Source organism: Parasteatoda tepidariorum, chromosome 10 (assembly GCF_982258835.1).
Source record: "Parasteatoda tepidariorum strain Cologne lab strain chromosome 10, Ptep-v5.0, whole genome shotgun sequence".
NCBI lineage: Eukaryota > Metazoa > Arthropoda > Arachnida > Araneae > Theridiidae > Parasteatoda > Parasteatoda tepidariorum.
This window is the reverse complement of record NC_141764.1, coordinates 77,835,254-77,859,411: the sequence shown is the minus strand read 5'-3', so window position 1 is coordinate 77,859,411 and position 24,158 is coordinate 77,835,254. Positions and strand designations below refer to the sequence as shown.

General features: G+C 27.8%; 1 protein-coding gene across 2 annotated transcripts in view; it reads left to right on the top strand.

The window, feature by feature from the left end:
* LOC107436316 (26S proteasome regulatory subunit 8) overlaps positions 1-17,804 on the top strand; it is a 28,619-nt gene extending 10,815 nt beyond the window's left edge. For both annotated transcript variants that reach the window (XM_043047022.3, XM_043047025.3), the window contains exons 5-11: positions 610-735; positions 2,189-2,350; positions 3,329-3,492; positions 5,265-5,418; positions 12,314-12,412; positions 14,093-14,290; positions 17,475-17,804. In XM_043047022.3, coding sequence (XP_042902956.1) covers positions 610-735; positions 2,189-2,350; positions 3,329-3,492; positions 5,265-5,418; positions 12,314-12,412; positions 14,093-14,290; positions 17,475-17,528 — 957 coding nt within the window. In that variant the 3' untranslated portion in view covers positions 17,529-17,804. The remainder of the gene's footprint in view (positions 1-609; positions 736-2,188; positions 2,351-3,328; positions 3,493-5,264; positions 5,419-12,313; positions 12,413-14,092; positions 14,291-17,474) is intronic.
* The last annotated feature ends 6,354 nt before the right edge of the window (positions 17,805-24,158 follow it).

Below are 24,158 nucleotides of genomic sequence, written 5' to 3'. Positions count from 1 at the left end.
CGTTGATGGAAAGAATAAAAGGCACCAAATACATACGGGAAACAAAAGCGAAAAAAGAATAAACCCGACCTTACTCAAATAAATACACACAAGCGATTAATACGATATCACTTTTACATAACATCCTTTTCTCCCTCCTCCGAAATTAGCAATACATTCGCAAAGCAAACACTTTCAAGGCCATTTTACTGCATTCTGAAGAAGGGGGTGTAGTTCTATTTATAGCAGCGCAATGCAAACCATCGTACTTCGGGAAAGCGTATATATACGCCTGCGGCAGTTAACGCATCGTCTGGCCGAGACGTGTATATACGCCTGCGGCAGTTAAGGGGTTTTCAAAATCTTTTTATAAAATTACCTGTGTATAAACATTACATTGGCTAGTTCTTTATAATATCCCAACTGATGTGTTATTGATTAAAAAAAATGAGGACTTAAATGCTAACTCATTTTTTCGCTTTGATTCATTTTATGCATAGCTTTTTACATTATTTGTTATAATTATTTGCATGGAGCTAGTATATTATGCAAATTGTATAACTTTCTGTTAAAATTGTAAACTTAAGAAAATGTATAAAACATTTTTTAAAATTTTTTTTATTTCACTAGGTTCATCCTGAAGGCAAATTTGTTGTTGATATTGATAAAAATATTGATATTAATGATGTTACACCTAACAGCAGAGTTGCTCTAAGAAACGACAGTTACACTTTGCATAAAATTCTCCCAAACAAGGTAAAGTGACTTCCGTAAATTATTATTCTTAATAAGATGTCTAAATATTATACAGGATCTCAGTGCAATATCTGCTATTCTATTAGATTCAGTGTGAAAATTATTTTTGTGTATTTGTATTATTTTTAATAATTATTACAGTGTATCATACTGTTATGTTTAAAAGAATTGTATATTTTATATGGAAATTCCACAACAAAGCTGCTTTGAATCATGAAAGATTTGAACCGAATGTATTAAAACAGTTGCAATCAATTTAGTGCTATTGAAAACATAGCTTATTTTTGCTCTGAATTAATTTTATGCAGCAATTTTTTGTCTGTATGCCCCCACTAGTTATAAACTATAGTAATAGATTTAAAATAGTGTTATAAATAATTAGTGTTCAGGCTAGTATAGAGACTCTGCGATGATTGCCGCCATATGTTCTGGAAATGTAACTGAAATCAAATGCATCGAGTACTAAATTTTCACATTGAAACATGTATGTTTTGAATTTACAAAATAATAAGGAAAGATATTTTTTTTGCATTGAATTCCATGAATTTAAGAAAATTTGTTATACTAATTATATTATTCTATGTGTGGTATGGAATTCAAATGGAGAAATAATTTTAAATTTAAATGTTGTAATTTCAACTTTACAAGCTGTATTGTGCTTTGCATTCATGTACTGGCATAATTGTTCATCAATAAAATATTTTTTATTCTATTAGAATTGACTTAATTTAAAATGTTATATTTTTAGATAATTGATTTTTAATATATTTTGTTAGTTCTATGTTGAATCTATTTACTAACATTATTTTAGCTTTTTTTCCATTTAATTTTTGTAAATATTAATCTTTAATGAACCCAATTAGTTATAGTGTGTTATAGATGACAATTAATAATTTTTGATGTGTACCATAACATAAATTTTGTAACGTTAATGTATTTCTTATTATTATTAATCAGAACTGTAAGCTGTACACATTTTTGTTTTTTGTAAAATAAACTGAATTTTTAAGAAAAAAATAAACAATGTAAGTTTTAAAATTTTCTCTTAAATGCATATTAATTCATTACAATGCATATAGAAATATAAAAAAAAATTTGAAATATTTTTCTTATTTAAATTACAGAAATTTTTCTTTTTTTCTTTTCTTTTTGAATTTAACTCTGGAATTATCAGGAAAGTGAGTTATCTGGAGAGTGACCACTCTGAAATAACCTATTTACCAGGATTGGTGAATAAGAACAAGCCGTCTAGTAATAAAAGTATTTTAAATTGGGAGGAGGGTTGTTATGCTCTAATAAAATGAAACATATCAGCACTTTTTTTTTTTAAATAAGCTAATTATTTTACTTCAATAGCTTGTATGCTGTGCTCGAAAGCTTATAACATATCCCTCTGAATGCAGATCATGTGTTTATTTTAATTTGAAATACAATAGCTTTAATATTTTTTTAGGTGGATCCTTTGGTTAGTTTAATGATGGTTGAAAAAGTTCCTGACTCTACATATGAAATGGTTGGAGGTCTGGATAAACAAATAAAAGAAATTAAAGAGGTCATTGAGCTTCCCGTCAAACATCCAGAGCTTTTTGAAGCGCTTGGAATTGCTCAACCTAAAGTAGGTTTGTCTCACTATGTTGTGTATTAGTAAATTTTTTAATTAGTAAGATGATGTGTAATTTGTTAGTTACATTTTAATTGTTTTTTTTTCGCTGAAGTATTTAAAATTAAAACATTTTAAATGTTGATCTTTCATAACCCTTGACCTTTATTAAGTAAAGCTATGTGTTATAGTTAATAACCTTACCTTAAAAATTTATTTTGTATATTATAAAAAAATCTCTGTATATACAGGGTGCGTAGCGTTTGTAAAAAGTGCTTAAAGGTGCTTTTTGGGGGATTTCGTTTTTAAAAGCTTTTAAAGGTGCTTTTTTCAGCTGGTGTTTTTAAAAAGTGCTTTTTTTTCCACCAAATTTTTTTTTCTTCAGTGATATCTGGTGGATCCCATGCATTTCACGAAAAATGGGGTGTTTGCTACGTAATCATTCACGCGGACTTCATGTCGTACCCACGTTATGACTTGCGCATGCGCGCACACTTAATACCGAAACCCGAGTGCTCCAATTCGGATCGAGAATATCAGATCCTTATGAAATGTTTTTCTTTTTAATTTAATTTTATTCTTGTTTATTTTATTTTACTTCTAACACTTTTTTGACGTAGGGGGTAAGGATACTTTTGTTCTGAGTTCAGGGTGAAGTTGAATTCACTCGGTGATGTGGGAAAGTACTGATTGTTTTGATTTACGTCCGTTTCTTTTTGGGGGTTTTTTTAACGTTAAAACTCTTTATAAGAAGTTTTTGTTTTTCAATAATATCATTGATTGAATATGAATTTTTTGAGTGCTTGAAAATTTTTGTAAAGTGCTTGAAAAGTTTTTAAAAAGTGCTTATTTTTGATTCAAAGATTTGGCTACTCACCCTGATATACTTTGCGAAAGAATTAATGTTTTTTTATAATTGAAAATATATTGTAATAAAAATAATTATTAGAGTCATAAGGTGGATAAATAGTGTGTTTAATTTCATGTTTCCAGGGTGTGTTGTTATATGGACCTCCTGGTACAGGAAAAACATTGCTTGCCAGGGCTGTTGCTCACCATACAGACTGCACATTTATTAGAGTTTCTGGATCTGAGTTAGTACAAAAGTTCATTGGTGAAGGGTCAAGAATGGTCAGAGAACTTTTCGTTATGGCAAGGTAAGTTTATACTAAAAATAAGTTTTTATGTTGAGTTTATGTACTTTTACACATTGTTTAATGGTTTTCTTTTGATATCAATATCTTCTATTACTTAATTATGTTGTAAAAAAAAAAGTTCCTGGTTAAAAACTCACGAAATTTAACTTAGTTAAACACCGAAAAAGGTTTAAAAAATTATATTTAAAATATATGTCACTGCTTGTGATATGTATGTTGCTATTTATAATAGTCGAAAGCCGTTAATGTGCACATTACCTAGCTAATCTTCAAATTAACTGATTTGTTCTGTTAAATTAATTTAAATATCAAAAAATAAATAAACGAAATGTCATGTTAATTTCTTTGACTATAGTAATATTTTAAACTATTGGATTCTTGGTATTATAGTTTTTAGAGTGATTGATTCTACAAACTTATTTAATGATTGTAATGGAGATAGTTTTATATATCAAAAATAAATAACATGATATATCAAAAATAAATAACATTATGTTAATTTAAGTACACAGAAGCATCACTGTTATTCCAGTAAAGAATTTATTTTTCTTCGATGAGTTCTTAATGGGTAATGTGCAGATTATCTAACTAGTTAGATGACCTAAAAATTGGAGTAATTAAAAACAATTTTTGGCACTATAAAGTATTACCCTAGTTCAGTAATTCCCAAAGTGGTCTATATAGACCCCCAGGGGTCGACGACAACCTGCAAGGGGTCCATGTTAAGTGGGGGGGGGGATTTGGAGTCCATGAAATTTGGAGTCAACGATAGTTGATCTCATATAAGCAGATCGTGACTTTTAATTTTGGCATTTCATGAATGGAATAATCAACATACACTGATGATACCAATTTACTTACATTATGCTACCTTATAATATAATAATATAAAGACATATCTATCTACATTCTACATAATTTATAGAAGTAGCTATGAAGTAAAAATTTTATTAAAATGTAAGTTATTAGGATTATTTTTTGATATATGAAAGTGAATTATTATAAACTAGCAGTTGCCTGCAGCTCCGCCCACATACATTTTTATTTTCTCTGCATGTAAGGTTTTATTTTTTAACAAAATTGTATTTTTCAGCGGTAAATTGTAGCCTAGCCTGTCTCAACTCTGTAGCTAGCTAGACCTCCAATTTTATCTGCGCAGAAGATCGCAGAGATTTGTTGCTCAGTTTTTACGTGAAAACGTAATAAACTGACCAACAATTCACTACTCTACTATGGTTTTGTATACAAGCTTATTTCCGCAATTATAATATTAGTAGCGGAGTACAGGTTTTATAGTGTACTATTTTATTTCATTTACATATTAATTAAATTAAATTAGTTTGAATTTAATTAATAAATGTATAAAATTAACATGTTTTTTTCTTAAGTTTTTCACACTACACTACACTTCACTGCAGTTAGAAATTTAAATCTTTCACAGTGAATAGCGCTATACCAGCTGTCAAAAATACATTTGAAGTTGATGAATTTACAAAAAATCAATATCAAAACCGAAAAACATGGCAAGGGGTCTAGAAGACAAAAAAGTTCAGGAACCACTGCCCTATTTGATCTGTGAATTAGTTAAATAATCTTTCGACTGATTTCTGCTCCTTGGTAGTAACATATATTTGTTTTTGCTGTTAATCATAGTAAAATGTTTTATTATGTAAATAACATAACCGTGCATTGATACATATGCTGCATCTTTATGTTAAATATTATTGTAATTTATTATGATGTTTTTCTTTAACATTTTGTCTCGTTTTTAGAGAGCATGCACCATCTATTATTTTTATGGATGAAATTGATTCAATAGGATCATCAAGAATTGACGCTGGTTCTGGTGGGGACAGTGAAGTTCAGAGAACAATGCTTGAACTTTTAAACCAGCTAGATGGATTCGAAGCAACTAAAAATATTAAAGTTAGTTTTCTTTTCTAATATTACCTGAATGTTTTTTATTTGATGTTTTAGTGTTTGAAAAGTGCGAGAAAATAAAATGACTCGCGTAAATCCTTTAGAACTACTTTCATAAGACTATTGTTTCTTTAACTGAGATTTTGAAATACGTTTAATGCAGGATCTATTTATACAACTTATAAGCCTTGATTGCTACCATCAGGGTTATGGCTCTGGTATGACCAAAAATGTAATAAATATTGACTGAAGACGAGTCAACAAAAACGGCTTGACTCTGGATAATTAAAAATCCTAAGTTTAAAAAAATTTATTTGAAGTATGAAAACTATGTAACCAAACATTATTAATTAATTGAAGAATTTAAAAAAATATTTAACTCTTTATTTCAGAATTTCCACTCAAAGAAAACTTATATTTGCCTGGAAATTTGATTTTGGCAGGAGAAAAAAAATGTGTCTAAATAACTTTTTTTCTTTTTAAAATCCCAAAACATCCTTTAATATCTCTAGAAAAGATCAATTTTGAACTGGCCGTTTGCCTGTGGGGTTCAAACTAATATTAGTTGCATTTATTTCTTATGAAAAATTAGTTAAGTAAATATTAGAATATGTAAAAAAGGAAGAAAGAAATTTATATCAATTTTCTACAAATTAGTTTTATTGATTTAAAAATTTTTTTTTTTAAAAATATGCTCAATAACCTTAAAAAAAATTATATTAAAAAAAAAGGAAAATATGGCATTTTGAGAAATTAGTGTGTTTGAAAGAATATTACCTAGAATTGTATTGATATTTTCTTGGGAAACCTGGAAAAATTATGGGAATTTTTTTTCTTCTGAAATTGAGTCGTAATCCTGTTTAAATATTTTTAAAAGCATTTCATTTATGAATCATTTTTCTTTTCTTTAAAATTATATTTTTTTCTGTGTTTTATTTCTATTTTTAACTTATTTTATGGGTTCCCATGCCTTCCAAGTCTCCTGTTTTTTAACGAAAACTCCTGTATTTTACCACTATCTCCTGTTTTCCCATATATTCTCAAATTTCTCCGTATTTAGTGAAATTTAAAAAGAAATCTTCCCTTATTTCTCAACAGATAGTGCTATAGCAAGCACTGCAGTCTATTGAGTGTTAATAGTTTAAGTAATTATAAATAATGGTTTAAAAAAATACTTTTTAGATTAAGATACCTATACATATTTTTTACTTTGCCAAATGGCTTATATTATTTCCAATTTTGAATTTCTCTTTTTGGCTTACATTAGGGGTGCACAACCTTTTTCAGTGAAGGGCCACATGCATAGCAGATTGACCAATGAAGGGCCGCATGCCAAAGTGTTTAGACCGACATATTGAAAGCAATTGTTGGTTGTGATTGTTATATAAACATCATTGTTTTTATAACACTAAATTCTTTTTGTCAGTTAACCTTGTAATCTCTTTGCAGAAAATACAATACTTTAAAACGTTTAAAATTAGAAAATGCAAAACTGATTACTTAAGAAGGAAAACAGAATTCGAAAATCAGAATCAATTTATCAGAAAAAATTTAGATAAATTGAAATAATTAAAAAACTATGGAAAAATTGACTTTTTTATATCACATTACAAAAAACAAAAAACCATTTAAACATAAATTTTAACGTTAAATTTTTTTTCATAGAATTAAATTTCAAATAAATAAATATTCTAGTTATTAATATAAATTCAAGTTAAATACTTTGATTTAAAGAAAGTTTATAGGGTTAAAAATGATTAAAACTAAAACAAAACCCCTTAAGTGGAAAATAAAATTTAGCATTTATTAGGGAATGTACTTTAACTTTCAGACATTTTTATTTTAAATTAATAATAAGAGGCTGAGAGGGAAGAAAAAGAAGGAAAGAAAACACATTAAATTTTAAGGAACTATATTCCTTAATAATAAAAAAACTATTAAGATACTTGTTTGCAACTTTTTATGACGAATATATTTTTAACATGACCCTTACTATTTACAATTAATACACAATCAATTAACAATCAATAAAATTTACATTACTTTGCGAAACTTATCTTGATAAAATTTTTTATACAGTTAAAATTTAATGATATACAAATCATTTCCCAGCATATAATCATAAATGATATAAAATGCTCCAAGAAGGTAGAAAATGGTTTAAAAAATTTCTTAATGGTTATACTGTAATTTGCAAAATTTTTGAATATTGTGATAATTTTATCTACTTGATCATGTGATATTTTTTGAGCCATTAAATGAAAATGTAATGATTGTATTTAAAGACAACTCTGTAATTTTGAACAGGCCAAATTTATTCTGGAAAACAGTCTTTCGACAGAGGCTGTTGTGGGTAGTAATAAACTTAGAGCAAATAACATAATCAGTTTTGGAATTTGTCCTAGATGGTGTTCTTCCCTTCTGGGTTTTTAAATCGCGGAAATACAAATAGCGATGTGTTATTTTTTAATTGCTTGAATACGAATTGCTATGTGTTATTTTTTAATTGCTTGAATACGAATTTCCACGGGTGATTTTTAAATTGCGCAAATAAAAAACTCGATGCTTGTTTTTCAAATCGCGTGAATACGAATCGTGTGGCTTTTAAATTGCGAAAGGACTACTCACAACACTTGATTTTTAAAATGCATGAATATGAATTGCGATATATGGTTTTTAAAACGCTTGCATATGAATTGCGAGAAAAGTAGCAACGGATGATATTTTAAACACCAGAACACGAATCGCGATATGTGATTTTAAATCCCGTAAATACGAAACGCGATGGATTATTTTTAAATCTCGTTAATGCGATGCGCAATTTTCAGATAGCGTAAATACAAATTACGATGTACGACTTTTAAATTACATGTGACAACAAAAAGAATAGGTTCGATATGTGTTGTTAAACTTGCACGTGTTCATGGGACTAAAGAATTATGCCGTGTTTTGAATTATTTTTTTTGCAAAACAGACCGCTTTTAATATAAACACATCTCGTTTTTTTTTCCTGGGAAGGTGTTGATTTGGTTAAGATACGTTAATTACTTTTTAAGTAACGAAAAAAAATTAAAACTGAATCGAATTTCACGAGTTGTATTATTGTGTGAAAATATCAGGTATATTCTAAATCACAAATAAAAATGCAGCAATAACGGGAAAGAAGAAAAATCACGTTCAAAAAACCTCTTAAAAAATTCGTGTTAAAATCGGTACAACGCAAATGCAGGGATGCTACGCCTGCACCATTTGCGACAAACTGAGACAAAACGGCATAACTGCGCCATTTTGCGACATTCAGCTCAGTTTCTGCCAAAGCTGCGCCATTCTGAGACAAAACGTCCAAAATTTGGCAAACCTGAATTCAGTTTCAAATATTAATGCATTGCCGTGAGTCATTGGAGATCATTTTGCCGTTCACGTCTCCAAGGGATGAAAGACTTCCACGAAAAAGCGCTTTTTTCTCCCAATTTTTAAAATTTTCGACCATGTTCCAAAAACTAAAATTTTTAGGGAGTCCAATTAGAGAAACCCAAGCCGCCGGAACGATAGTCGGATTCCCGCGACTTCCGCTATAGAGTGGAAAGGAGTCTAAGTGTTTCGTTTCGACCACCGATATATGATTTTTTTTTTTCGTTTGGCTGATTTTCGGAATTTTAAATATTAGGAATTGCGCTGGAATATGCTAAAATCGCGATTTTTAATCAGACGATTTTAATATCAATCATCGATTTTCGTATTTAACTTATTTAAAACTTATGTGTTGCGACTTTTTTTACGCTGTTTAAAAATCGTACTAGCAATTCCTATTCACTCAATTTAAAAATTCAATATCGCGATCTGTATTCCCGCGAGTTTAAAATCCAACGTCGCGATTCGTATTCACGCATTTTTAAATCCAATATTGCGATTCGTTATCACGCAGTTGTAATATCAGATCCCGTTTTTCGTATTTGTACGCTATTTAAAAATTACTCATTGCGATTCGTATTCACGTGATCTAAAAATTATTCATCGTGATTCTTATTTACGCAATTTAAAAATTCAATATCGCTATTTGTATTTTCGCGTTTTTAAAATCCAACAGCGCTATTCTTATTCACGTGATTTTAAAATTTAAAATCGTGATTCATATTCACGCGATTTTAAAATCCGAAATAGTGATTCATATTGACGCGATTTTAAAATCCAATATCGTGATTTGTGTTTTTTAAATCCAGCTGCGCGATTCATATTCAAGTGATTCATATTCACGCGATTTTAAAATCCAATATCGTGATTTGCATTTTCGTGTTTTTAAAATCCAACAGCGTGATTCATATTCACATGATTTTATAATCCAAAATCGCGATTCATATTCACGCGATTTTAAAATCCAACCGCACGATTCATATTCACGTGATTTTAAAATCCGATATCGTGATTCATATTCACTTGATTTTAAAATCAAAAATCGCGATTCATGTTCATTCGATTTTAAAATCCAATATCGTGATTCATATTCACGCGATTTTGAAATCCAATATCGCGATTCATATTCACGCGATTTTAAAATCCAAAATTCGCGATTCATATTCACGCTATTTTAAAATCCAATATCGTGATTCATATTCACACGATTTTGTAATTCAATATCGCGATTCATATTCACGCAATTTTAAAATCCAGTTGCACGATTCTAGAAAGAAGTAGAATTAAGTTTTTTCTTGAATTAGTTACTGTAAAGATGTGATATATTTTTCTACAGTTGTTGCATTTAAACAATTACTAAGTGCATTCATAATCACATTTTATGATTGTATATTTAGCTATACAAATTAAAAGAACATAGTCAACTAACTAATCTTGTGAATGCAAGAAAGTACAATCTACTAGTCAATGCCAATAAACTAAAAAGTTTACTTTTATACTTAATAAAGGATGCAAGTCATTTTAGAAAGAAAATTATATTTATATGTGTCTTTTTAAATTGTTTATAATAGTTTTTAAATATTTCTGTTTTGATATAAAAATGTATATATGCTAATTTTTGGCTATTAAGTGCTCCCTAAAATTTTCTTGAAAAATTCCGACCTAAAATATTTCAAAATTTCACTGCACCTCCTGAATTCTATCAAAGAGTGTTTTTTTTGTGTTATTTGCATTTTCTTAAACTCTCATTATTTAATTACTGAATTTCTCTTTTAATTATTGAAATCTGTAGACCTTTCATTGTAACTGAATAGTTATATATTTTGAGATGAAATTTGAGCTCAAAATAAAATGGGTATTTTCCCTTTTGAATTACTGAAACTAAATAGATATTTCTTTTTAGAAAGTTAACACCATTATATTTTAAAAAATAAGAAAGTTAAAATTTACTTTGTAAAATTCTGGAACAGATACTATTCATTGGCATAAATGATAAATGCAATATATATGAAAACAACAGAGTCCATAAAACAATTTTGTGGACTCTTATAATCAATCATATGCAGGTTTTTTAAAATCCTAGCAATAGTGAATGTATGTATAATTGTAGTACTCCTAGTATGCTATTAATGGTTTTATGGATCCTGAAAATTATCTTTATATTGTTATCCTGATTAATAATCATTTTAGCTGAGATAAACTGAGTGAAAAAAATAATTTTAGCTGAGACAAACTGAGCCAAAAAGAGATTTTAACTGAGACGAAATGCAATTTCTGGTGAGACAATTTGATATTTTGCGAGTAGCATCCCTGCAAATGATAAAATCGGCACAAACAGAGCACGTAAAAAATAATTATTTTAATGCGCGATTCAAAACTCGCTTGCTGTCAAACCATAGTATTAAAAATATCATAATCTTTTTAAATCACGGGGAAAACGTAATAACTACTAAAACAATAACCAAATTACTTTAATATTTCAGATGAAATTGGAGTAAATAAAGTCCATCAAAATTTTATGTAATTTAAATGCGGAATTTAAAATTAAAATGTCGCAATAGCGTATAAAAAATATCGGTACTTTCAAAACCTTGTAGAAATGTGTAGGAATAATTTCTAAAATAACGATTGAAAAATAATTTGATTTGCGATAAAATCGTTACAAAAAACCATGTCAAAAAATGGTTATCTAAATGAGCGATTCTTTATTCGCGATTCGTAATAATATCGTGCTAAAATATCGAAGTTTTAAAAACCAAGGGGAAATGTGCAGCAATAACTGTTGAAGAAAGGCTCTAAAATCATTTAGATTTTCCATGAAGTTTGCACAAAAATCGCTATTTCAGACACTACTTGAAAATGGGTAGCAATAATTACCGAAAAGTCATTGGAATCGGCACATACGAAAAGCGTCAAAAGTGGTAATTAAAATTCGTAAATCGTAATAATGATGTATTAAAAATATTGCGATTTTTAAAACTATGCTGAAATCCGTACCGTTAACCATCGAAAAACTACACTGATTGAGATTGGGTGCGTCAAAAACTTAAAAGTGTAAATTTAAATTACCGAATTTTTTTTATTATTTTTCAAAAACAAATATTTAATTTTTTTCTCTTCATTTTGTTCAGATTGCTGCCGCGGGCCGCACATCGAGGGTTGGCGGGCCGCATTTGGCCCGCGGGCCGCAGGTTGAGCACCCCTAGCTTACATGATTATATATGATGTATCAAAACTTTACTCGTAGTCTAAAAAGTATCACTAGCAAAATCTCCGTTATTTTATTTCTCCAATGTTGGCAGGTATGGGTTCCATGTATTTGCAGCTTATGCACTGTAAATAAAACTTATTATTTATTCTTAAATTTCTTTGTTAATCTCTTTTCTTTATTCTTTCGTCTCTTTATTGTGTATTTAATATATAATCATTAATGCCGGAATTGTATGCCTATTTTAAAAGTAGATGCTCTATAACTCATTTAATATTGCAGGTTATCATGGCCACAAATAGGATTGATATACTTGATCCTGCTCTTCTTAGACCAGGACGTATCGACAGAAAAATTGAATTTCCTCCTCCGAATGAAGAGGTAACTTCTTTTGATAATCTACAGGGAAAATGTGTTACTTCTGTCAGTTATAAAAACAATATTTAAAATTAAATATTAGAATTATAACAGTTATCTTGCTGAAAAATTAAACTTCTCCAAGAATATTACCTGCAAGTGCTTAAACACATCTTGATTTTAAAAAGGTTTTCTTCTGTTTATAATTATAATACCTATTAAAAATTTAAAAGCACTTTAAAAATTAATTATGTGTTTTAAATTTTTTTATAAATCTTTTCTGAGGGTGACTAATTTAAGAGGATGATCAAATTTAATTAAATTTTGTAACAATGCATTTCTTCTGTTAATAGTTTTTAAATTAAACCATTTGTTTTTATGCAAACCTAGTTTTCAGAATGTTTTTAAATTTGATATGCATGCAATACAAATTTTTTACCCACTAAGCAGTTTGTAAAGAAATTTTACATATAGAATAAAATGAAAAAATATGCTAATTGCTTTAATGTTAATGAATTTATTATCAGGCATGTGATTCTGTCGCTGATTCGCAAATTTCCACGAATCTCAAGACTGTTGATTCAAGGACTTCCGCTAATCAATAACTTATATTCTGACAAAATTTTCTTGCAGCTAATCTATAATTTAAATTTCGTTGTGTATGCAACTTCTTCTTAACGAGATATTTATTACGCCCTAAAAGCATCATCTTTTTTTTTTTTCTTCCCAAGTTCTTATTTACGCACATTAGCTCCTTTTATTTATTTACTTATTTTTTAAGCAGAATTGATTGAGAGAAGCACAACTACGCATAAATTTTGTAAAACTGATAGTGGGAAAAAATTCTTAAAAAATATACAGCTGAGTTTTGATTATTTTTCAATTGCGACTAAACTTATTTCTATATATTCTATATAAAAAAAAAAAAAAAATTAATTAATGATTTTTAAAAAATTTTTTATTAGTCAGCCAACGGCTATTGTTTTGTCTGAATATTCAGCTAAATCACTATTTAGTACATCCCTAGTAGCAAATTCTGATTTCTAACAGATGAATTATATGATTAATGGAAATTTCAAATCAATTTCATTTTAACACGCTCGATACCATTAATAAATCCGAGTTTTGATAGTTTTGCAGTTAATGCAATTGATTTTCTCATGGTTTTTAAACTTCCAATATTATGCCACTCAAAATTTGAATCGCACATTTGAGTAGTCACTTTTTTATGTGTTGGATACCATCGAAAATCCATGCAGTGTTTCAATATTTCATCAACTACAATTTTTTTTTTTTTTTTTTAATCCCCATATTTTTTTATCCATTGTTATGACAGGCAAAATTCAATTTGTGCATTTATTAGTTACTTTTTGACGCAACAATATAACTTTTTCGATTGACTTTTTCACAGTTATTGCTACTGATTATTATATGTTTTTTTTTAAACCCGATATTTTCACGCAATATTATTAAGAAACAGGAAATTCGAATCACATTCTTCAGTAATTACTTTTTGACATGCTCGATTCGGGCTAAATCCATGCGACGTTTAGACATACATATATATATATTTTAGTATATTTAGTATTCATTATATACACGTTGAGAAAAAAAATTCAGATAATTTATTTTATCTGCAATCACTTATCTGTTTTATTTTTGTTCTTGAGTTATATAATTCATGTAATCTTTAATATTTTTCAGGCTCGATTGGACATCTTGAAGATTCACTCTCGAAAGATGAATTTGACCAGGGGCATTAATCTCCGTAAAATAGCTGAAATGATGCCAGGAGCATCTGGGGCAGAAGTTAAAGGTGTTTGTACAGAAGCTGGAATGTATGCTCTTAGAGAAAGAAGGGTGCATGTTACACAGGAAGACTTTGAAATGGCAGTTGCTAAGGTACTTAGTTTTTATTATTCATTTGAATTGAATGTAATAGTGCAGATTAGTCTGTGTGTGTACTAATACTGTGTACAATTAAATGTAATTTATTGTTAGAAGACTACCTTAATGGTGACAAATGGCAACAATTAGATTTTCTTTGGCCATAACACCATAAATGAAATTTCTGTCCGAAAAGTTGTCTACAAGATTTTAACCTGACATTTTCAATTCCTATTAGGTTTATGGTGTTAGGTAGGGTATATTTTTCCCTTTACACAATATAATATATGAAATATCAAGAGATTTGTAATTCAGATTAAAAACCTCTTAGAAAATAACCAAAATTTACTAAAAATCTGACTAAAAAAGTTCTAAACCAGGAATAATAAGTTTTAATTTTTTACTTTAACTCTTCTTACATGATTACTAATTTTGCCATTTCTGCTGGTACAACAATTTTAAATTGGAAAAGCTTTTATTTACTGTAAGTTTTGACTGATATTATTAAAATGTAATGACAATTTTGATTTATTAGTATGAGTTTTTAAAATTTTTTCAAAGTTTGTAGTGGTTAATAATAAACGGTCTCTCATGTATTCTACAAAATGTTAGTGGTTATTTAAACCTAAGAGTTTGTTTTATATATGATTTGATATGTGGATGAACTATAACATATAACATACTCAGGTAGTATATAAGACTGATAATGATTTTATATTCATATTGATACTTATGATTTTTAATTTTCAAGTCTTCAAGATTATTTTAGTACTCTTTCTTCACCAATATTCTCATTTTCTTATCTGATGTCTTGCTGCTTGTTGCAAATATTAATAATAGTTGACTTGACAGTTGTGTTTCTAATTTAGTTTCTCATTTATACATTTTGAGTAGTTAGTGTTACATAAAAAATTATGTCCTGATTTAATCTTTTCTGTTATAAAAAAGTATTTTTTAAGAAATGAAATGTTTTTTTATTACTATCTTACTTCGTTTAAGTTTTTCTTGAATATTCATGTTGCAATATATTATTCCTTTGTGAAAGTGTTCAATTAATAAGAACTAATTACTGAACAAATAAGATCCAATTACTAAATTAGATATAAACTAATGACATCAGAAAATATTGGAAAAAATTCATACTATTTTTCGTTATTTATAGATAATGATAAGTTTAATAAGCTATAAAAGCTGTTGCATTTGAATAGAAATAAAACTAGATGGGTATAACATCGCCATTATAATTGACATCAGGCATTTTATTTATTTATTTTTAAAAAAAATCTACATCTTAAGATTACACATAAAATACTCTATAAAATATACCGTTTAAAAATTATACTAAATAAAAATAATTTTGCTGTTAATCATTGAGCTATTTTAATAATCAATTGATTCAAACCAATGATTAAATTTTTTTTTTAAATGTGCTTTTGTTTGGAATTAATAACTGAATAATTGTATTTAAACTATTAATTGAAAATACTAGTATTTAAGCTTAAATAATTGTGGTGGAAACAATTATATCTATAACCAAACTTTTCCCTACAGTGGATTACAAAATTGACAAAAACTGTCATTAACTCTGTATTTTTTCTTTCTTTATGTATATATCTTTATGAATTATATTGACTTTACAAGAAAGTAATTTTAGTTTCTTTAGAGTGAAATAAATCACAATTTTTTTGACACAAAAAAATAAGTTTAATCAGTCAAATATCTTCCATTCTGTGTGGTGATCTTTTGCTATCTTTCTGTTAACTTCATGATCTTGCACTCATAGAATTTTTGGTCCTTACTTATCAGAAACAATTCTTTTACGATTTATGATCCTTAAAAGATTCCTTTACCATTTATGATCCCCTATATAGCCCCTTGCATCGTCTTATAAGCATTTATTTTAAAATTTACTAGACTTTTTAAAAGGAAAAAAATTTGCATTGTAACAATGACCTCAAATTGCATTCGGTCTAGTTTTTTGCTGATTAGGGCCAAAAGTTCTATGGGCATAGAATCATGAAGTTACCAGAAAGATAGTAAAAGGTAATCAAACAGAATAAGAGATATCTGATTTGTTAAAGTTTATTTTTTGTTTAGAAAAAATTAAATTTTGTTTGACCCTGAAAAATCTAAAATATTTTCCAACCAATATTTTCCAACCTAATAATTAGTAATTTTATGTTTGAAATTACTAAAGTTAAAGTGGTATTTACTTTTAATAAAATATTATTCAATCATTTAGTGATTGATTTCACTAAGTGAATATATACATGAAAAAAAAGTTTCAGGCAATTGAATATAGAATATCATGAAATATTTCGTGTAGTAATAAGAAATTTTTATTAAATTATTATTTTAAAACATTTTATTTGGTCTCTAAATTTTTAGTTAAAAAATTTTAAAATGTAAATAGTTTACCAAAATTAGTAAATACAAAAATGCTATAATTATGATTTTAGACTAAAAATGATAAGTAATCAGCTACATTTATATTCTATATTTTATTCAGCAGAACAAAGGATTAAATTTAAATAAAATCATTTGGTATTTATCATCATGTAATTCAATGTTGCAAACTACTACCCTGTGCCATTTTTTTTTTATTTGAGTAAGTTTCATTTTGCTTTTCTATAAAGAGTAAAACAGCCTTGTCCAGTAACCTTCATATGTAATCATTGATATTTTTTTGATTCAAAGGCCATTAGCTTTTCAAAAGTGCGTCAAAGAACCAAATATTTTATCAAAAATTAAAGATTAGCCAATTGAGAGAGTTAAGAGTTTTGTCTTTCTTTTGAGCATGGCGAAAAGATTAATACATAAAATCTTTTTGAAATTTTCACCATCAACTAAAGTTCTATGTTCAAAGTATGTGTTCCTCATGTAACAAAGGAAAGATATTTGCCTAACCTTCAGTAATTTTGTTGACGAATTGTTTTGAAGTATTTATTATTAAATGTAGCCTTCTGCAAATAGCCAGTTGAATAGGAATTAAAATTGTTATAGAAGTTGAAATAGTTTTTTTTTTTTTGAAAGTTTTACAGTTAATGTCAAATTTCACTTGTAGAAATTTACACAAATGAGAATCAAGTCACTCATCTATCATTAAAAAAAAGTCTGTTTAAAAATTTAGCAAAGTTGACTCAATATTTCTGTAAGATAATCTCAACATTTTCGTTTATATATTTTTTCTTTGTTTCAGGTCATGCAAAAGGATGCTGAGAAAAATATGTCCATCAAAAAGCTGTGGAAATAAATATTTGCATTGTGTACTGTATTTTCTGTTACTTAAAAGCTCATCATTAAACGAAACTACAAATATTGTGCAGTTCATGAACAGTTCACTTGTGTATGACAGTATCATTGCTGCTATGTTGTATTTATTTTAGTGATAACAATGTACTTTTTTGCTTCATTGTATATTAGTGGTTAGTTAAAACTAAGTTACTTTTTCCATACATTGTTTTCTAATACTTGGGAATGAATGAACTCTTAAAAATATGTTTAATAAAGTAATTCTATATTTCTTTTAGTTTTGTTGCTCATTATTCAGATGTGTTAATATGAGGCATTTATATCATAACTAGGACTGGGCGATATTAGAAATTATATATCGTGATATATCGTCAGTTTTGCATCGCGATATAGCGATGTATCGCGATATAGTATTTTTGAATTTCATTTACTTTAAGGCACAGAAAGTCAGATTTCTATCAAGACTTCATACGCATATTGATTTAAATCAATTTATAAATTTAAAAATATATATGTTTTGCTAAAGAAAGATATTAAATAAATTGACTAAGATGTACAAATCTTACTTAAAATATTTATTGAAAAAATGTGTGTAGATACAGAATGAAATATTTGCACTTCTTTATCGTTTATAAGGTATAAGCAGTCTTAATTTAAGTTAACCCCTAAAACACCCTTAATGAAGAAAAAAAAATTGTTATTAAACAAAAGCTGATTTTAAAATTTCAAAATATATTTTAATTAAAATAAAAGTTAGATTGACTAAAAGCCGAAGTTTAAAATTAAAAATGTTCGAATTTTAAACTAAAAAGTAAACATAAGATTTGTAATAATTTCTTAAAATTTTCGTTCTCTGAAAGATTTCTCAGTTTAAAAACAAAAAGGGAATTTTATAAAGATATCTAGCTGAAATTATTGAAAGAAAATTTAAAAAATTAAAAAAAAAAGTTTGTTAAGAAATTCATTATACACTTAAAACAAAATGTTAAAAATAATTTTTTTTTAAAAAAAAGAAACTTTTTTTAACAAATCAATATTTGCTTGTACTATTATGCGTAAATAATTACAGAATTATTAAGTTCGATCGTAATGTTCAAATTCTTAATGAAGAAGTAAACACAAGTTTTGTTATATTTTCTAAAAATGATCACGCAAATAACAAAAGATTTCTGAGTTTAAAAATAAAAAAATAAATAAAAGTGAAATTTATCAATATATTTACCTAACAGCATAGGAACAAAATTTAAAAAATAAGTTCGTTAAAAAATTATTTGTATGCTTAAAACAAAGAGCTAAATAAATTTTAGAAAAAAAATGCTTCTTAAACACTATTTTTATTATTATTTCATATAAATAATTAAATTAAATTAAATAATGACCGAATTATGAACGAAAAATAAAGTAAGGCAAAGTTTCTTAATTAAATTCTTAAAAATAAAAACAAAAGAATTGTGATATTCGGTAATATATTTAGCTAATTAACTAATAATATAAAACGAAAATTAAAAAAAAATAATGATTTTACTCTCTAATAAAACGAAGTAGTAATTGATAAAAAAAAAAAAGAAACGAATAAAATTCGCAAACTTTTCAAATTCTTTTGAACAAATAAAGTTTATTGACTTATGTCCAAAAAATAAGTTTTGTTTTAACTTTATTTCTAAAAATAAAAACAACTCAAGATTTATAAATTTAAAATCAGTAATAGAAGCCCATTAAATTATTAGAAGTTTTATCCGAAAGGTTTTTAATAAATTAAAAGAAAGTAAAAAAATAACCTAACAAATTTATTTACTTTGTAATTTAATTCCTTATGGGTGCCTTAAATTAGATTTCCGATAATTTTCACATTTAAAAATATAAAAAAAGCTTTGTCAGAAAATAAATAAAAAACTTACCTAATTAATGAAGAAACTTTTCTTTATAAATTCTTTTCAATTGCGTTCAGAACAAGGTTACGACGGCGATCACGAAGTTAATCCCATTGAAAATAATCTACAAGAAACGATTTCAAATCGCGAAGGTGCGAAAACGAACATGTGATATAACGATATAAGGTCTCAAAAGTGATTCTGATTCTACCGCTCATCAGTCAAGGCCGTCTCAACATAACGAAACAATATCGTCTTCCACAGCGCGAGTTGGCATCGGAACGTAAGAGAAAGTCCTTGCGTGTATCGCTATATCGTTATATCGTCTTCTTCACTCGACGGCTTGAATCAGATTTCTCATGTATCGCTTGGAATGAAAGTTGCTGTATCGGTTTGCCGATATAGGCGTTAAATCGATATGTCGCGATATATCGATTTATAGCCCAGTCCTAATCATAACTGATTTGATTCACAAAACGAATTTTAAAAATCATGAAGAAAAAAAACATTTCACTTTAACATTAAAGAACTTGCTTTGCAGGAGTGTTTTCATCTCCAAGTTTCAAATACATATGGATTGTGTTTTCAATACAAATGTAGAAAAAACAAATCTAGAGTTCCTTACCTTCATCACTTCCGGTTAGACAGCTGCTTACTAAATGCGAAGCGAGCTTTTCAAACAGATAGTTTTGATTTCATTAAAGGAAATAAATAATATAATTTCTGATCTTAAATCTGCTGCATTTTCTAAGATATTGATTCTGGTTAGTTTGAAGTGAAAATTTGTTTTAGTTATTTATAGATGTATTGTGAAAAAAGGCAACATGGTTGCTTTAGAAAGAACTCGCTTTTTTATTTCTATTTGTCCATATTACAAACAATGCACCATGCATATGTTAATGATAGTATTTTTAAGTTGCTTACAACAGTAAGACAAAACTTATTTTGCAAATTATGATTTGAGTTTCAACATAGTCATCCGTGTTCCCATAACAAATTATACCTCGGGGGTATTGGATTGGAGATTGATCGTTCTCTGGTTCAGGTCAAAATTCGATCTGTAAACAAATGTGCAAGGCTCGTACAGACTCCTTATACTCCTTGGAAATAAAAAGGTCTCCAAGGAGTACTAGGAACTACTTAGATTTCCAAATTAGTCCTTTGAAATTCCTTAGATTATTGTGTTGCATAGATGAACTTACTAAGTACGCTGATTAATTTGCTGTCCAAGCAATGGAATGAAATGATGACTTAGTTGTCAAAATCTAATAGTTTAAGAAAAAAAAATTGAATTGGAAGAGTTAGAAGAAAAAAATAACAGCAAATAATTTTACATGTTACAAGCAAACTTAATTAATGATTTACTGTTTCTTTTTCTTTGTATAAATGCCTTAGATTTTATGTATTCAAATTTTAAAATATAAGATTGGTAGGTTTTTATGTTAATCTCTAACATCTGTACTATGTGCTTTAACAAGATTTATTGAAATATTTGAAGCTGGAAAATGTATTTATGTGTGAAAGTGATAACTTTATTTATTTTTCTTGATGAAGTTTGACAAAGTCAAAATTTATTTCAGAAAGGCTAGAAAAAAATATCTTATGCAAAATATACATTTTTGCAAGTTCTTTATAGTAACTGCTTTTTGATTTTAAAGAAAAAACTGTCTGGTTATCTTTTACGCAACATTTTTAAATTTTGGACTCCTTGGATTTCTGATCTCTGTATGAACCCTGCAAATGTGGCACCACTGGAAAACAAGAACAATCACATTCATTGCCTAAATGGCTTACGACAAGAACAACAGTACGCATGAGGCTGGGAAAGGGACCTTTTAATCAAAAAGGTTGTACACCCATATCTAGAATCTAAGCATGTTATTATAGACAACTAGCCAGAAAACTTATTCAATATTATATTAATATAAACTGTCTATCCCATTTTTTTCCTTCAATTTTGCTAATTAAACATGTATTTACTAATTACACATAATTTATATTTGCTAATGGAACATATTAATTTAATTTTTATGTAATCTAACCTTATTAACATGTTACCGCAAATAGCGGCTATAGCCATCAAATTTTGTTAATATGTCGACAAATAACAGCTATAACCATCCTGCACTTTTGAATTAGGTAATAAAAAAATGAATATCATTAGTATGAAGTATACTTATTCATTCATTTGTTAATTATATAGTAATACATCAACCAAAAGATGTAATATTAAAGACAGCATATAAGTAGTTTTTTTTTTTTTTTTTTTTTGGTATGGGATCAAAATACCATGATGAGTAAATGATGGTTACAGTCATCAAAAGTTTTCATGGAAAACTGACAAAATGAGATAATTTTCGCTTCCAAACGTACGAGTGACATTAAATTTTATATGGTAGTGAAAACAATAGGAAAAAAATGTGTTTCTGAGCATGATCATCAAATTTGAAGTGTGCCGCAGCGTGTTAATTATATTGCGAACCTAAAATTATTTTAAATCTTTTTTGAATGCCCTACAGTCTAATTAACACAGGGAGGCTATGGAACAGAAAATTTTATCAATCTAGAAATGTCCGAGAATTGCCTACTAAAAAGTCAGAGGAAAAGAAATTATTTTGAGTTGGATGTAAATTAAAATAACTATTTAAAAAAAAAATTTTTTAAACTGTTAAATTTATTTTTGAAATAAAGATTCCATTTTTTATTTCACTGTGAAAGAATCTTGTCTTCCTTGATTGTAACATTTTGTCCATGGTGAATAGAGAGTTAAAAGTTTCAAAATTTTATAAAAACTAAATGAGTAATTAGAATTTTGAAAAACGTAGCAAAAAATCGCCTTTAACTTTCAAGTGTGAATATTTTTTTGACAAAAAAAAAAAAGTGTTTTTACTTGAAAATTGATAAACATCTTTGCAATACTAAATTAAATTTTTATTTTAAAGAGTACTTATTAGTTAATGAATTATTACTGATCATCTAAAAAGCTAGAACACCCTTCTCTTTAAGCTTTTCTTGCCCACATTGGGAATTTATGTAGGGGAGAGGGGGGCACATGTGAACAAATTTTTTTATTTCTTCACTTTTCGAAAAATATCATCAATTTTTCATAGTAAAAAAGTCCATATGTTTAAATAGTCTTTTCTTTGTCTCGTGGAATTTTTTGAGATTTTTCAATAAAATATTTCTTTACTTTATAATATTTTAGAAAAATGACTTCAATTGTTCACATGTGCCCCTATTGGGGGCACATATGAACAAGATTAAAAACACAAAGCAATCATCATATTTCAAAGAAAATAAATCTTTAATATAACAGATATAGATACGCATTATACTCAGGGGGTTGTCGCTTACTATGTGAATTTAAATTGTACAACAGTACTGTCAATAAGAAAATAATTTTTCAGCTGTACAATAATTTTTCCGTAATTGGGTTTTTTGCAACTTTATGTTCCACGGGTGTTGTAATGGGCCTTTTTCTTTCTTCTCTAATACTCTTTCATGCTTTTTTTTTCATTTTTTCTATCTTTTCATTTTTAGCTTTAGCAATTCTATCTTCTCAGTTAATATGCGTGATGCGCGATCAACCATTTAATAAAAAAAATAAATTTTTTTTGAAGGAAAAATTAATAAATTAATTATGGAAAATTAAATAATGATAATTTTAAATGCATGCATATTTTTTAAACTTATAATATCATGAGGATAATAATCTTAATACTATATAGGGGCACTTGTGAACTGTTCATATCTGCCCCAGATGTTTTGTTCACAAGTGCCCCCATCATCCTTCTTAAACCTAACTTGAAAAATAAAGAACTTTTAATTGAGTAAAAAAGAAGAATAATTGTCATAAACTTACCTGAATGTTCATATAATGATCTGCAATAGTTAATTTTAGTTTATTAGTTGATTTATATTATGCTTTCACTTGAAGAAGCGAGCGATTATAATATATGCAACACCAGCTGATACAAAGAAATTGTCAGAATAGATCAACAAAATGTCTCATTGTTCTGAAAGTTTTTCAGAGAGGTAGGACTAGTACTGCCATCAATTGAAAATTTTTCGAGAATTTTTATTTCAAATCATACTGGTAAAACATACCATGTTCACATGTGCCCCCCTCTCCCCTATATATATATATATAATATTTATTAATTTTCTTCTTTTTTTTATCCTTTTTGTATTTATTTATTGTGCTATATATATAAATACATAGGGAATCAGTGGAGAAAAAAACTTTAACTGAATACCAGTGCAGGGAATACTAGACAATGTCATTGATATATTTTTTTTCACCTTTGCCAAACAATGTGGTTATTATTATTAACAATAACTGGAATAAGGACTTGGTGGGATGTATGGACATTTACCTGGTAGACAGACCCGCTATTCCCAACACTGATGTTTTTCCAATTTTAAGGGTCATGGCCTGAGATTCTCTCAACTGATTAATTTTTTAGGATGGCATTTTGACTAATAACACAGAGTGTAGCACATTCTTGAATTGTTCCTTGGGTCAGAGGCTTGACGATCCAAATTTTTTGTTGTTGTTGCAAATAGTAATTCGAGAAAAAAATAATTTTTATTTTATTTGTACAGTTGCTTAAACTCCTTGAGTAATGTTAGGAAGTCAGGTTTGTATCAGTCAGGTCATTTTTTGTCGGTCAACATTTGTCAGTCAGGTTTGTATCAATATACCACTATTATACAAGCGGAAACTGAACTCGTATAAGTAACTATGCCGTTTTAAAATC